Source organism: Labeo rohita, chromosome 13 (assembly GCF_022985175.1).
Source record: "Labeo rohita strain BAU-BD-2019 chromosome 13, IGBB_LRoh.1.0, whole genome shotgun sequence".
Lineage (NCBI taxonomy): Eukaryota > Metazoa > Chordata > Actinopteri > Cypriniformes > Cyprinidae > Labeo > Labeo rohita.
The window spans coordinates 12,124,545-12,140,842 of record NC_066881.1 but is presented as its reverse complement, the minus strand read 5'-3'; the positions used below and the strand labels follow the sequence as shown (position 1 = coordinate 12,140,842).

At 37.9% G+C, this 16,298-nt stretch overlaps 1 protein-coding gene across 5 annotated transcripts in view; it reads left to right on the top strand.

Moving 5' to 3' along the window:
• The first annotated feature begins 47 nt into the window (after nucleotides 1–47).
• slc4a11 (solute carrier family 4 member 11) overlaps nucleotides 48–16,298 on the top strand; it is a 98,704-nt gene continuing 82,453 nt past the window's right edge. For 3 of the 5 annotated variants that reach the window (XM_051126498.1, XM_051126493.1, XM_051126495.1), the window contains exon 1: nucleotides 49–295. In XM_051126498.1, coding sequence (XP_050982455.1) covers nucleotides 235–295 — 61 coding nt within the window. In that variant the 5' untranslated portion in view covers nucleotides 49–234. Of the gene's footprint in view, nucleotides 296–9,000; nucleotides 9,223–16,298 lie in introns of those variants that run through there. The other 2 variants (XM_051126491.1, XM_051126492.1) reach the window with 2 other exon arrangements.

The window sequence follows — 16,298 nt, the reverse complement described above, 5'->3', positions numbered from 1 at the left end:
TTGGTCCAGATTCACGAGCTTTTGTTCGCTTGCTGCACTTCTTGCTCTTATGCTGTCATGCACACCTGCGGAACAGTCGCGAGCACCGCTAATATGCCAGTCTGCGTTTCACACTCAGGAGAAAAGAGAACAACCTGACCAGTTAGTCTGGATACAAAGATAAGCTAACTCTCAGAAAAGCTTCCTCTGGATGTGATTTCAGACGTTTCAAGGTGTACCAAAGTGAAAGACATCATGAAGACGGATAGCGACGGTAAAGACATGAGGGGTGTGACTGTTAACCGCTTTGCTGAAGGTAAGCATATTTCTATCGAAACGGACAAGGTGAGAAACTTTATAGAAATGAATATTGAAGGAAATATAGTTGTGAAATAGTTCAAGTTGAAAATACAAGTTTGTGTTACTGTGGTAAACCTGAAATTCCTGCTGAACGCTTTGCGTATTTGAATATACGTTACTACAAAAAACGATGTTTGTTTTCCATTTCTACTCTTAAACCAGTGGGCAGTTGCATAAACAAAGTCACCACATTAAGAACTAGTTTGACTAACTAGCAGTTAACCAAGTGGTTCTCAGTCTTACTTTTTTGATTCAAATTAGATCAGTATGTTTGTATGTAACTGACTTACAGTTATTAAAAGTTATGACCAGTCTTGCAGAAAAAAATTAAGTGTCTAACTTTTAAGACTAGTCTAAACAGTTTATGCAACCGGCCACAGATGCCATTTCCAGACAATCTTAACAAACATTACCATGGCAACCATAGTTTAGCAACTTGTTGTACATTAAAGTCATAGTAGATTATTGTTGGATAAACACATATGTGACCCTGGAGCACAAAACCAGTCTTAAGTCGCTGGGGTATATTTGTAGCAATAGCCAAAAATACATTGTATGGGTCAAAATTATAGATTTCTCTTTTATGCCAAAAATCATTAGGAAATTAAGTAAAGATCATGTTCAGTGAAGATATTTTGTAAATTTTCTACTGTAAATATATCAAAACTTAATTTTTGATTAGTAATATGCATTGCAAAGAACTTAATTTGGAAAACCTTAAAGGAGATTTTCTCAATATTTTGAATTTTTTTGCACCCTCAGATTCCATATACTGAAATAGTTGTATCTCAGCCAAATATAGTCCTATCCTAACAAACCATACATCGATGGAAAGCTTATTTATTCAGCTTTCAGATGATGTATAAAGCTCAATTTTGAAAAATTGACATTTATGAATGGTTTTGTGGTCCAGGGTCACATATGTTTATATTCACACTTACAGTATATTGTTGTGGATATGGCTTTTTCCAACAATCCAAACACTACCCTAGTGAAAAATAAATATGCTAAAATGTATTTGAAATACATTTATTTCATGTTAAGTATGCCACAAATACATTTACAAAATACCCTTCAGTTGTACTTTCGGTATACTAAACTGGTATACTTACAGTCTGCTAAACTGGAACAACTAATTCTGTACTTTAATTGTGCAAAAGTAGTGCTGAAGTCGAACTAAAGATATACTGAAGTATATTTGATTGTGCTAAAGTGGAACTATTGCAAGTATACTTAACGTACACTTTAAATATGTTGCATTTAAAGACCAATATTATTCAGTCCTCATCAATAGTGACATTAAAACACATCTTAGGCTTCATATTAAGAAATGTGTATTGTGCAAAAGTAGTACTTCAAATAATGTTCATATCAGTAAGTCTTGAGTGATATGTCAGTAAATATGTTAATAAATTTGAACTATTCTTAGTATGCAATAAATGTATTTAAAATATATTACTTTTTTTTTTTTGTACTAGGGTAGTCATCATTATCACTGCCACAGTCCCATTATCTTGTCCTGTTATTCGAGACAAGCACAAGGCCGAAGTTAGACTGCAGGAGTGATAACTACTGCCCAATCTAAATAAATATGGTCCGCTTATAATTATATTGTAATGTTATATATTACACACATATGTTAATCTATCTCTTAAAATGATGTACATGCAGTTTTTTGGACAGGAGCTGCAAAGCTCATAAATGTTATCTTATCATCTGCTCATTTTTTTGATTAACAATTTAGGCATAGATAATTCTTGATGTATTAGCACATTTAAATGAAAAATGTGTATGAACAATGATTTCAGCATAATTACCTTCTCTGGTTTTTCTTCATGATTAAGCTGTATTTTCTGTTCCCTATCAAGTCTGACACAACAAAGAAAGGATGAGTGTCCCAATAGCTTGCTATACAATAGAGCTGCACATAAGCTGCCTGGGCTCATGCTCTTAGGGTAATGAGGGAAGGAAGGACTGCTGGATAAAGATTCATCTTTTTATATTGCTGTCTTTGAGCTGTTAGTCGCACAAAGTCAAACGCTATCAGGGTGTCTGATCAAAGAGGATACCCTGTTTATTAATCTATACCAAACATTTAGAAAGCCTCATTTTAAGGCATCATTTTACATCAGCATCCACCACAGCAGTGGTGTCATTTCAGGCTTTCATTCGCCTGAAAAATTGGAAAATTCCCTTAGTACGTGTGTAGACATAACATGCTTTCTCCCACATATTCTCCTGGCCTTGGAGCTCATGAAGTACTGCAAGTGTGAGGTAACTTAGAATTTTTGTTGCACTCTTTGTTACTGACTCATCTTTGGTTGTGAATTCAATAGATCGTGTGACAGACTGCATTAAGGTTCACTCCATTTTAACATCTTTCAGATTTGTTCTAGCATGTCAAGGTGTTACGATATAAATTCATTGTTTTCTTCATCCCAAATCTCACTGTGAATCAAACCAAATCAAGCACGTGCACATGCGCTTACACAGACACATACTCTCACTGATACTTTACTTACATTAGGTGAGGGTCCAGGGGAAGGAAGCTCCACCCTTTGTTGTTCACTCAGTTTGACTGTTGGCTCTTCCTGAAGATACAATACAACTCTGTGTTCTTGAGTGTGTGTGTGTGTGTGTGTGTGTGTCTGTGTCTGTGAAGCAAGTCCAAAAAGACCTGGTGTTTGCAGGACTCGACCTTAATGCTTTTACTAAAGAAAAGCAGAAAAATATCGACAAATGATACTTTGAATAAAGATACTCAGTCTGATAACTGAATTCAACCTATAACAATACCCATTTTGACACTGTGTAGTTATTGCATTTTGCCTTACTATTTCAATAGTAGGCTGGGTTTCAGTGTGAATGCAGCAGACCGAGAAAAATAATCTGTTTCAAAAATAGCAGTGAAACATATGGAAGCCTGTTTTTGCTACTGAATAAAAAAGGTTATTGCAACATTTTGTCTCACAATGACTTTTATCTTAGAAATGCCTAATATAAACTTGCAATTCGGACTTTTTACTCAGAATTGTTATATAAATTCGCAATTGTGAGTTATAAAGTCAGAATTGCGAGATATAAACTCACAATTCTTTTTTCTCAGAATTACATGATATAAACTCACAGTTGCGAGAAATAAAATCAGAATTAAGAGATAAAAACTGACTTTTTTTTCGCAAATGCATTTTGTCATGCAATTCTGAATTTTTTTCAAGCAATTCTGACACTGTGCATTATAAATTCACAATTGCGAGTTATAGAGTCCAGTTTGAGGGGGAAAAGACTGTTCTTAGAATTGCGAGTTTTTTCTCAATCGCAATTCTGACTTTATATTGCGATTTTGAAAAAAAAAGTCAAATTTGTGAGTTTATATCTCATAATTCTTACTTAATAATTTGCAATAATGTGTTATAAAGTCAGAATTGCGAGTCACAATTGCGAGTTTATATCTTGCAATTCTGATTTTATGACTCCTAGCTGCGAGCTTATATTATGCAATTATGACTTAATATCTCACAGTTGTGTTAGAAAGTCAAAATTGCGAGATATAAACTCACAGTTTTGACTTTTTTTTCTTGCAATTGTGAGTTTGTATCTCACAATTCTGAGAACAATTGCAAATTTACATCTCACAATTCTGACTTTTTTTCTCGCAATTGCGAGTTTACTGACTTTTTTTCTAATTCTGATTTTTGTGTAATACAAACAATTGTGAGAAAAACGTCAGAATTTGTTGCAATTATTTTTTTTATTTAGTGGCGGAAATAGGCTGCCATAGAAACATACGGACAGAAAAAAAACTGTAGTAGCTCAGAAAACTCTCTCTCTCTATAGTAAATATATGCATAATAATATAAAAAAATATATTTATATTTTTTATAAAATTTTCTTTGCAATTTTGTTTTTCCTCACAAAAGATTACATTTTTCTTCATTCCAAATCTCACTGTACATGCACTGTAAAAACATTTTTATTTTCCAGAATAAATGCATAAACTTGTTTCTTTTTAACTGAAAAATGCTGGTATTTGTAGTTTAATACATTTATGATGCTTCCATAGAATCAACCTTAATGCTTTTACTAAAGAAAAACAGAAATAATTTGGAAAATGATACTTTGAGTAAAAATATTGAATCTGATAACTGAATTCGACCTATAACCATACCCATGACACTGTGTAGTTATTGCGTTTTGCCGCCTGAACTATAACTAATAAGGCAATTTTGCATATTTCCCAAAATATTGTCAGCTAGCTTGAGAGCGAGAGACATATTGTTGTGGCAAATGAACAAAAACCTATAATATAAAAATATACATTTGCAAGGCATACAAATGTTCATGATCAGTACATGTAAGATTTTGAGTTGCAACAGTCCTGATCCCTGAACATTGACCTGTGCAATAATATACCCTTATTTTTTTCCAAATGCCAGTGTTTTTGTATATTTGGATAACTATTTTATGGACTACATATTCCTGATCTCTCATTTTGCTAATAATTTAAATGAACGAAAACTGTTTGGAGAGTAAAAGATTAGCTTTACTTATCTGAAAATTCGTAACTTGTGTCTGTGATGCAAATAGATAGATCAGGAGTTATGCAAAAAGATGGTATGTGACATTTTGGGGTTGTACCTCTTGGCCTAAAGTGTTACAGTCAGCAGTCACTACCCATAAATCTCCAATACCCATTGTTTGTCCAGAAAGACAACAAAACATTTCCTGTGAAGCTTATGATCTGACTATCACAGTCAAACACAGATAGGAAGTGAGGTCTAGGGCACACAAGTGACAGCATAAGGCATTCATTAAATGTGTGTGTGTGTGTTTGTGTGTGTGTGTGTGCTTATGAGACAGCTCCAAAGAGTCATTGTGTAAGTTAGACGTTTAGACCTCTGACAGCGAGCACAGGGCACTAGGGGGCAGTGCGTCACCCAGAACCCTCTTTGCTTTGCTGTAGGGATCTCTCTCTCTGTTGGCCAATGCACATTGCGTCCCTAATCTAGCCCAAATATTTCGCTGTGCAGTACGTGTGTTTGTCTGGCACCTCCGGACAACTCTGCTGAACTCAAGGACAATAGCAAGGTCAGAGATTGACCTCACTCTGTGTACCCACAGCATCCTGTGCCCACATCAGGATTTAACCCTTTACACCCCCCACACACCACGTCTCTTTTAAATCAGTCAGACTATGATGATTGTGAGACGTATGATATTTCAGTAGTGTCATTATGTTGAACGCTTGGACGCGTAGGTGGCCGAATCAAACGCTTTGCATGTCATACTGTGGGAGGTACTCGGTCTGACCATAACTGAATAGTCTAAAGAGCAGCGCATCACAATACAGTCTAGGGTTTACACAAGAGCTGTGTGAACATTACAACCACACACACACACGTATACATACACACACGCCTCTACAAACTCTTTTACATGCTGCCAGCAGGTGTGTTTTGTGGAAAGAGCCTTTGATGGCAACAAAATGGAGGGAGGAGAGAGGGGTTCTACACTTTTTATAAGACTTATTGTGAGGGCTGAAATAAAAAACAGATCCCCCCCGTACCCCCCACCTCACTCGACAGAGAAATAAAACAAACAGCCTTGGAATGATGAGTCATTACAGTGCTTGCTAGAAATTCCTCAAACATTCTGTTCTTCTTCTTCGCCGCCTTCTTCTTCTTCACCGTTGTCTTCTGCTTCTTCTTCGTCGTCGTCCTTTTCATCTGCTAATACTGCCTCGTCATCATTTTCTGCCGTTCCTGCTAGTGTATCTGCTTCAACGTTGTTTCTCTACGTCTTCTTTGTCGCCATCTTCGTCTTCTACTTCGTTTGTTCGATTTTTTTGTCATCATCCTGTTTATTGTTGTCTTTCGTTGCTTTTGTTGTGTTCTTAATCATCAGACGGGTGGATATTTTTAGGTAATAAGGGATAATTCACTAAGAAATGACAAATTCTGTCATCATTTACTCACCGTTATGTTGTTCCAAACCTGTGTGAATGTCTTTCTTTCTTCTGTGGGACATAAAAGGAGATATTTTGAAGAATGCTGGTAACCAAACAGGTTTGGTTAGTATTTACTTCCATTGTGTGGACATAATAACACATTTCTCAAAATATCTTCTTTTGTGTTTCACAGAAAAAGAAAAACACACAGGTTTGGTTAATGAATTATCTCACAATTGTCACTTAAAAATGTTACATTTTACATCACAAAGATTACAACCCCCAAAATCATGTATTTTATGAATTGAAAGGAATAGTTTACCCCCCCCCCCAAAAAAAAGTAAATGCTATATTGGTACTTAATTTAAGCTTTTAGAAGTTAAAGCGTAAATATAAACATTATAAAATTAAGTAAAACCTACTCAACATTTTTGATACTGGTGTTGCAATCATGCACTTGTCATGAATAATAAATAAAGTTGTTTTTTTCCCCGTTTTCCAGCTGTATTTGTACAGTTTTATCATTGTTTTTGTTGTTAGATTTAGTAACTTGTAGTTTTTTTACATGTGAACGTCATTTTCTACTCAAAATGACACATTCATGCTCAAAAATGAACCACAGAATGTTACCGTCATTGTGTATTGTGTACCAAGTATTGAAGTCTCCATGTTCGGATGAGCGCCACTTTACTGATTCTGTCAGGACCAGTGTCGTCAAAATGATAGACAGTTAGCATACAGTTTGGTGGCATGGTTCTGTTCTGGGCAAAAAACTCCCTATCCATCCATGCAGCATGTCATGAATGAGCAGGGAAAGCGGTAATAATAACCCCCCAGCGTAAACAGAACAGAACAAAGCAGATATCATTAATGTACTTAATGATATTTAAGTGTAAGACATTATTCAGATAAAAGAATTGAGTCTGATTCTATGAGGAATATCAGAAGCCAAGTCCTGACTGTGGCAAAAGTAGGAGTTGGGAATGGAGGAGGGTGTTTTGCTCCTTAGCAAGCGACAAAGCTGCCGAATAATACTGAATAAAGCTTAAATAGGAATGCCACGATAGGTGTCGTATTCCTATAGGTAGATGTGATCAGCTGATGCGTGCTTGACTCACGTGATCTGTTATGCTTAATATATGTAGACATGGTGGCCACATGATATCTATTGTATAATTTACAATTTACTTATTGTTTCTAAGTAACATACACTTTAAAAGCATGGTTTAAGTAGGTGCTTTATTAAGTAAAATCAAAGTATTGCTAAGCAAGCTTTGACTAAGCAAATATTACTCAAACGTTTACTGGCCAAGCTAAAGTTACTTATTTTCCTTGTTAAATTTACTTAACTTGGGTAAGTAGATTTTACTTAATTCTATAAGTAAAATTATTAATCATTATAGTTCAATATTAAGTAGGTTGTACGTGGCGGTAGCAGTAAAATTGACTTAAAATGTGTTAGTGCAAATTGTTTTTTTTAAGCAAATCCTACAAGTTTATTTTTTCAGTGTAGACAGCAACGCAACTGCCAAGTTCGAAACCTAGAAAGGTAGTAAATTTTATTTGTTAAAATAGTCCATGTGAAATCAGTGGCTCAACCTTAATTTTATGAAGCTACGAGAATACTTTTTGTGTGCAAAGAAAACAAAAAAATGACTTTATTCAACAATTTCACGCATATGTCATGGTACGTAAATACACGTCAAAGAAAAAATTGTTGAATAAAGTCGTTACTTTTGTTTTCTTTGCGCACAAAAAGTATTCGCATAGCTTAATAACCTTTTTGGGCCTTGAACGTTTCAGTTGCGTTGCTGTCTATGCAGGGCCAGAAAGCTCTCAGATTTAATCAAAAATATCTTAATTTTTATTCCAAAGATGAATGAAGTTCTTACGGGTTTGGAACGACATGACGATGAGTAATTGATGACACAATTTTCATTTTTAGGTGAACTATGCCTTTAAGTGTATAAAATATATTATGTTTTTGGGGTTTACAATGTTTATCATTTAAAATTCAAGGTTTCAATTTTTTTAAGTGTTTCGATATTTGCCATTCAAAATTGAATCGACTAAAATAAGATCATTGTTACATCTATTTTAATTAGTCTTTTCTCTCTTGCATGTATTTAACCATGTAGCCGCCTTTACGCTGAGATCACGGTGCTACACTGTTGATTCTCATACACATACTGCCTAAAAAAACAAGACGCTTGCGACGTGTTACAGCTAATGTACCCAATTTCAGCAGCCATCTTTGCAGTAAATCTCTTTGAAACATTGTTGTTTCAACATGTCTTCACCAAAAATAACAGCATCAAACAGTCCAGAAGCACCACACCAAAAATAATCGCATCAAACAATCCGAAAGCACCACACCTCACAACAGGGTGTGTATTTATATCATGCCTTGATTTTCTGGATGCAAGAATGACATTATTCATTATTGTGCAAGAAACAAAGGACATAACAGTGACATCAGTATGCAAACTTACAGGCACATGTCGCACATTGCAAAACATTAATCAGAACGCACGTTTTGTTGACACTGAGTGACTACTCTCGCACACAAAAGTAATGCTAAACGCCAGGCGGTTTGTCGTGACGATTTCTGCCCGCAAGCATCAAGTACGCAAAGTGAAACAGAGAATTGCAGGAAACGTAGGCTTTAGGACCCAGAGTCACAGCTCAGCGGAGGCAGGGCAAGGCTGACTCACTAAATATGTCTGAGGAATGAGAGAGAGAGAAAGAAAGATAGATACAGAGAGAGAGAGAGAGAGAAAGAGAGAGAGGGAGAGGTAGAAGTGAAGAGAGGAGGGGAGAGAGAGGAGACCGGAGCAGAGGTGATCTTGCCCTCATTAGTGTCAGGACTACAGGATGATTATGGGTTGAGAAGGGAATGATGGAAGCAAACAAAGTTCTTCATTTCGTGCCATCCGGTAAGATCCACATGCACTCTCACACATACACTCACACACACACATATGCACATGCTCCTGCGCCGTCACGACTGAGCATCCGAGGGTTCCCTGAAATTTGAGACTGTGTGTGTGCTAAACATGTGCAGCGGAGAGGGTGCATGTGTGTTTGCGTGTTGTTGTAAGTTTTCCCTCTGTTGAATCCTGCAGGTCTGTGGATTGTTTTTCTCACACGCTGCCACTGCTGCTGCTGCTGGTGTTTTTTGGGGTGCGTTATGCTGGAATGCAGACGGGCTTTTTCGGGGCTGGTTTTCTGGAATGCGTCGTAAATGCTTTTACGCTGTTAATCTTAGTCGAGTAAACAGGAAAAAAGAAAAATGACATCACGCACTTTGAGATCCCAGCACACACTGTGCAAAAGCACGCGCACGCAAATACAAATGAGGGAGAGGGAGACGTGAGAAAAGAGACTGATGCAAAACACAGATCAAAATCAAGTACCTGTAGGGCAGCGCTCGAAACAAAACCGATATGCCTGATAACAGTGTGTGTGTGTGAGTGAGAACGAGAGTGAGCGGATATGTGTAGTTGGTAGTCTTCTGGGAGAGCAGGTCTTATTTGTACGCAATGTTGCTGTTCAATTCGTCTCATTGCGAGAAGTCTAATACCGCATGCAACACACATGCGCCGTCGTACAGCACAAGTGCACCTACATCGCTCTCTTTCCATCCTTTCCTTTCGCTCAGTGTAAACACAGTAGGTAATAGAAGTGGGAAGACACTAAATCTTGTGCTCGTCTTCCCACCGATACACACACACACACATGCATAATGAGACTGTGATTTGCATCCTTCGCCTGAGGGTTGAACTTCAAATCAGTTGATGTCTCAATTTTCTCTCCTTGCATGATTACGTGTGTGTTTTTCCATGTGTGTGTGACACACAGCATCAAGTGCGCATTTGATCAGGCTGTTGTAATTGACACTTACTTTGTGGCCGTCTCGGCTTGTGGATAATCATTGTGGCACTCTGTCAATACCATGATTTCCACCGAATCTCAATGTCATTGGAGCAGGTCAGGGGCAGGGAGAACTTTCTGCCATTTCACATAGGATTGAAGTTGGACGAACGGATTGATGAAAGAATTAAATTAACAACAGGACTAATGTCATAAGCAATGTCCTCTGTTTTTCTAACAAGCATTGTGATTGCTCACCCGCCTCTGAGTGCACAAACATGAAAGGTGGACATTTTGTCCCCAGATTTTTTTATTTACGATTTCCCATCGTGTTTGCGTATTGAACGTCCGATTTGCACTGCAGATGGTGGGATGTGAATAGATGTAATTTTCCAGAAGGCCGATTGGCTTTGCGTGGCTGTGCGTCCCTTTATTTATCTTGTGTTTGTGCATGTACAGTCAACCGGCAGGTCCTGGAGAGGTTGGTAATGCGGTTAGGCGCCTTTAGACTTTTCTATTCTCCATTTGTCTTCCACCCACTGTACGTTACAGTCTGCGAGGGAAATTAGAATCACACATTCCTCTGTTTATCCTTTCTGTTTACGGTACGCTGTAAAACGGCCATATGGGCATCCTCTCTCTCATACAAAGCGCGGCGTCTGTAGGCGCAGAAGAAGCAGCCTTCGCAGACGTTCACATGATGGAGAGCTTGACCCTCTTCTGATTTACAGGCATGGCCGTAACGTGGATATTTTTAGAGGCCCAAATATGTGCGCGATTTGCCAAGTGCTGTGTGTTGTTTGCTCGAGCCTAATTAGTTGGGCATCTCTTCCGCTAAAAGTCTGATTCCAGATAGACATGCCTCTGCTTCTCCGTAATGGATTAAATATAGCTCACAGGAAAAGTTACAAACGCTCCGTCCTCACTTTCTGTCAGGAACCCCCTCTCGCATCCACACAAACACCCACGCTCAGGCAAACAGACGCGCCCCCCGCCCACTCCTGGAGTAAACCTTAGATTGCTTCAAGATGTCGGAGGATGCCAGTGTTGATGAATTCCGACCTTTGATTGCGATGCTGCCCGTGCGCCAGGGGAGAAACCTCACCACTTCTCTGATACGCACACACAGATGCGCGAGCCACCTTTCCGACGCACACGGTCAGACGTCGCGCCTGGCTGTATGACAAACCATCTTTGGCATAAACTAGATACCATCATGGCCTTCAAATGTCAAACAGTCTTTCTGTTTTAGTTCAGAATTCACATTCCTCTTATGATCCAGCTGTATTCTTTCTTGCTTGTGTTTTGTCTCCGGTTTGGACTTCTTCTCTTGTGGCGGCGGTACTGTAGATTGTAAGAGGGAATGGTGGCCTGGCTTTAATAGAGGAAGAAGGGAATGTGCAAGCAATTAGCAGGAATCCCCCAGCAGAGCGCTCACGAAACCAGAGCAGCCGAGATATGAAGGAAAGGAAAATCTCTATTCCCTTGATGTGCAGGACAATAGTGTCCATGCAAACACATTTAAGCTGCGCATTCCCTTGGTGCCGCGTGATTAAAGACGGCTGTCATGTTGAAGCGCGTTAGCGCTGTGGTCACTGGATCTTGACGTCCACATTTCCCTCTGGATCTCCATCTCTGTTTATCTTTCCAGGGTGTTTTACAGAAACAGGCTGGAGAGAGCGAGATCTGATGGCATCATTTTAATATTACCTACATGTTTGGTGCGGTTTGCTTTTGCACTCATGCCGCTCTGCGTATTTTCTCCTACGGCTTATAGAGTGAGACGAGGAGAGGCAGAGAGGGAGCCGCCGACTCACGTACGTCTATATAGCACCATGTTATGTGTAGAGTATGCATAGATCACTATCAGGGTCACCTGGTGATTGCTCCAATCACACTGGGAGAATGAGGTGAGACGGACACATCAGCCTAGCTGCATGCTGCAGAAACATCTCTGCCGTATGAAATTCAGCTCAAAGCAAATGGCTGCAGCTTCAGAATTTCCCTGCAAATCGCCATGAACGGTTATTTCAACCGAACATGTGAAGAACGTTATAACTGCGTTACACCTCACTCTGTGTGTATGTGGGGTTTAATAAATCTATATCAAAATGGTATCTTCTCTGTTACGATCAGAAGACCCTCAGATGGCATGCCAACAGACCGCCCGCAGTCTGTTCGCTGATGCATATTGCACTCAGAAAAAGCAAGAACCAACTGAAATCGCCAGTTCTGATCTGATGGCCGGCTCTTTGAACGTCTTAATAAAGATGTTCAGTGTTTTCACAATGAAATTGATATCGTTAGGTTCCAGAAACATTTTTTTATTATTGTATCAATATTTCAGGATTCTTTGATGAATACAAAGATCCAAAAATCAGCATGTATATGAAATAAAAAGCTTTTGTAAAATTATACACTACACCATTCAAAAGCTTGGAGTCAGTATATATATTTTTGGGAAATTATAGAAATTAATACCTTTATTTAGCAACAGTGCTTTAAATTGATCAAAAGTGATGTTAAAGACATTTGTAATGTTACATAAGATTTTGATTTCTGATATTTCTGATGATTTCTGTTCTTTTGAGCTTGTTCAAATGTTTTTTGAGCAGCAAATCAGAATATTAGAATGATTTCTGAAAAATCTTGTGACTCAAGTAATGATGCTAAAAATTCAGTTTTGAAATCACAGGAATATATTACATTTTAAAATCTGTTCGAATAGAAAACGGTTATTTTAAATAGTAAAAATATTTCAAAATTTTACTGTTTTTGCTGTACATTGGCTCAAATAAATGCAGACTTGGTGAGCAGAAGAGACTTACTGTTCAAAAACTTTTGACTGGTAGTATACAGATCAACACTGCTTTGTCCTTGTTTTAATTATTTCATTTTTTCATGCTGGATTATTGTGTTTACAAATGTAAACATTTTTAAAATATAAAATAAACATGCTCCTAACAATTGTGTAAAAACAAAACATAAGGACCTTTTCCTGTGTAGTTCTTGACCAAAATAAGCTCCTAAACGGACCAGACTTTATGCTGAGAATCAAAAGCGTTTTCTGACGGAGAACTGATGTATGCCGATGTCACACTTGCATGAAGAAACTAATTCAGCTTGGCCTTTCTAAAATCTTTTTAATGTGTGTTTACACGCTGAAGATCCATAACATGCTCATTTGCATGCAGAAACAGTCATTTTTCCTCGTTTAATAATTATAGCATTGAGTTTTTTCCCTCTATTACTTCCACAACAGCATGCATATTAATATTTCTTTGGCGCTTTCCACGGTTTATTTGTGGAGAGAATGCATCGTCAACTGTTTGGCTTTCTCTCTCCAGGAATATTCTGTCGAGCAGCCTCATACACACACACACACCGACACAACTCGGTGTCTTTCTCCTTCTCCTCGCCTCATCACACTCTTCCCTTATTCCCAAAGAAGCAGCATGCGTGTATGTATGTGTGTCATTATTGGTCTTCAGAAGGAATTCCCTCTCTAAGCAGTCGGGAGACTCGAGTGCCAAAAAGCCTGCAGGCATATTAAGTCTCTCTCTCTTTCCGGCTCGCTCTCTCGTAGATCAGGGCTGTAAGTGACATTAAAAAGTGGCAAAGAGCACCTTTAATCTGTCTCTCTTTCTGTCTTTCTGTTTAGTAGAGGTGCATCTACGCTAAAAGACCATCAGCACACACCGCTAGACAACCAAAATACCATCAGAACCTGCGAGAGGCAGCTTTCTTTCTCTCATACCTTATCTCTCACATTGCCAAAGTCATATCTGTGTCAAAGCATTGCCCTACTCGTACAGGTACAGCCGGATTAAAAGATCTCAAAAACCTAAGGTCTGTGAAATAACAGTGACTGAATTCCCAAGCAGCATTTTTTAGCCCAAAGCACATGCTTTTTCTGCATTTGTACGTTCTCTTATGATATTACAGCTGTAATAGCTTATGTAAAAGATGCGTTCACATGTTTGATGTGCTTTTATATTGCAGGCCATGTGCCTTGTTTCTTACCTCCAGTTTTTTAATGCACATTGTCCATTTGTCAGGGCAGGGATTAATGTTTTTGGTCTGCTAGAGCGTGGTGCCATATGGCTGGATGTAACAGCCTCACAAACTCAATTTACTAGATTTTTTTGTCATTATGCAAACCTGCCGAGATGCGGCGTGAGATTTCCGTGACAAATTAATTCCCCTCTTGATGAAAAAGTTCGAGAGATAGTTCTCCCAAAAATAATTCTGTAATCATTTATTCACTTTCACATCGTTCCAAGCCTCATGATTCTCTTGCTTCCTTGAAATATTAAAAAGGTGTTTTGCAGAATATCCTTCTCATATGTTGAAAACGTATCTGGATAGGAGCTGATGAGCTCAGAAGATTTTCATAGAGTAGTCAATATGACTTAATCCAATATATTCCAAGTTCTCTGAAGACGTACAATAGCTTTGAAATTAACTGACATACATATTTAAATTAATATTTGTAAAATGTTTGCATATTTGGTGTGTTTTTTGCACTTTCTTATTACACTCTAAAAAAAATGCTGGGCTAAAAACCACCCAACTTGGGTTATTTGGCAACCCATCGCTGGGGAAATACTGGACAGAACACATGCTGAGTTACTTTGACGCAACTGGTTGGGTTAAATGTTTTTACCCAACATGCTGGGTTGTTTTAAGTCAATTATTGTTTAAAAATAGCCTGGAAATTAAAAATCACACACAGAATTGAAAAGGCAACAGCAATAATCAAAAGATAAGCATTTATTATTAAGCAGGAACACCCATGGACAAAAATATAAGACGAAATGAATTTATATGAGTGAATATTGCATAGTTTACAATATTACATACCATTAATCTTGTTTAACACTCATTTTAAAAATAAAACAGTAGCATTTTAATTTAAGTGTATTCAAACATTTTCTGTAATCTGAGCCGGTGATGGGCTGCTATTAGCTGGGGGAACTACGAACCTCAGACCGCCACCTTGCGTTTCACTCATAGCTGAAAGATGCCGTCATTGACTCTATAACCTGTCCATAAACAAAAAGTACTGAGATTGGAGAACGTATTTTGACATCAAATTAAATTCAGTGTTATAACGAATAAAATCAGTGTTATGTTATGCAAGGCAAAAGGCATTTCCATCATACGAAATGACCGCTACTGACGCAGCTGACTAACATTTCATCCTGGTATGTTGCGTTGCGTAAAATAATATGATTTACAGTACAGTAAAGACTTTATAAATTAAACCTTTATTTCGCGAAAGAAGTGCGTGGCGGCACTGAGAACCACTCTCTTCTGTAGAGGACGCAAAAAGCCTACGCTCTGACTGTAACTCAACAGCTGGGTTGTTTTGTCAGAGACAGGCTCAATCCAGAGGTTGGGCAGAGAAAAATAACCCAATATTTAATAACCCATTAAAAATTACTCAGTAGCTTAGTTACAGAAAAACAACCCAGCACCTGGGTAAAAAGTTACAAATAACCCAATAAAATAACCCAATAAGCTGAACCCATCATTTGGGTAAAAGAAAAAAAAAACAGCATTTTTTAGAATGCAGAAAAACTACCCAGCAGCTGGGAAAAAAATCATTAAAAACAACCAAATAAATTTACCCAACAAGCTGAACCCAGCATTTGGGTTAAAAAAATAACCCAGCATTTTTTAGAGTGTGACATCTAGTCCTTGTATGTTGTGTTGCGTAAAAAAATAATATAATTTACAGCACAGTAAAGACTTTATAAATGAAATAAAATGTATACAAACCTTTATATCGCTGAAGAGGTGCACAGCAGAGCTGAGAAATACACTCTTCTGTAGAGGACGCAAAAGCCCGCACTCTGACTATAACTCAACAGATGGGTTGTTTCGTTGGAGACAGGCTCAACTCAGCGGTTGGGTAGAATGAATAACCCAGCATTAAAAATGATCCAGCAGCATAGTTACAGAAAATCTACCCAGCACCTGGATAAAAAATGTTACAAATAACCCAATAAAATGACCCAACAAACTGAACCCAGCATTTGGGTTAAAAAAAATAACCCAGCATTTTTTAGAGTGCAGAAAAACTACCCAGCAACTGGGTAAAATGATAAAAACAACCCAATACAATGACTCAACA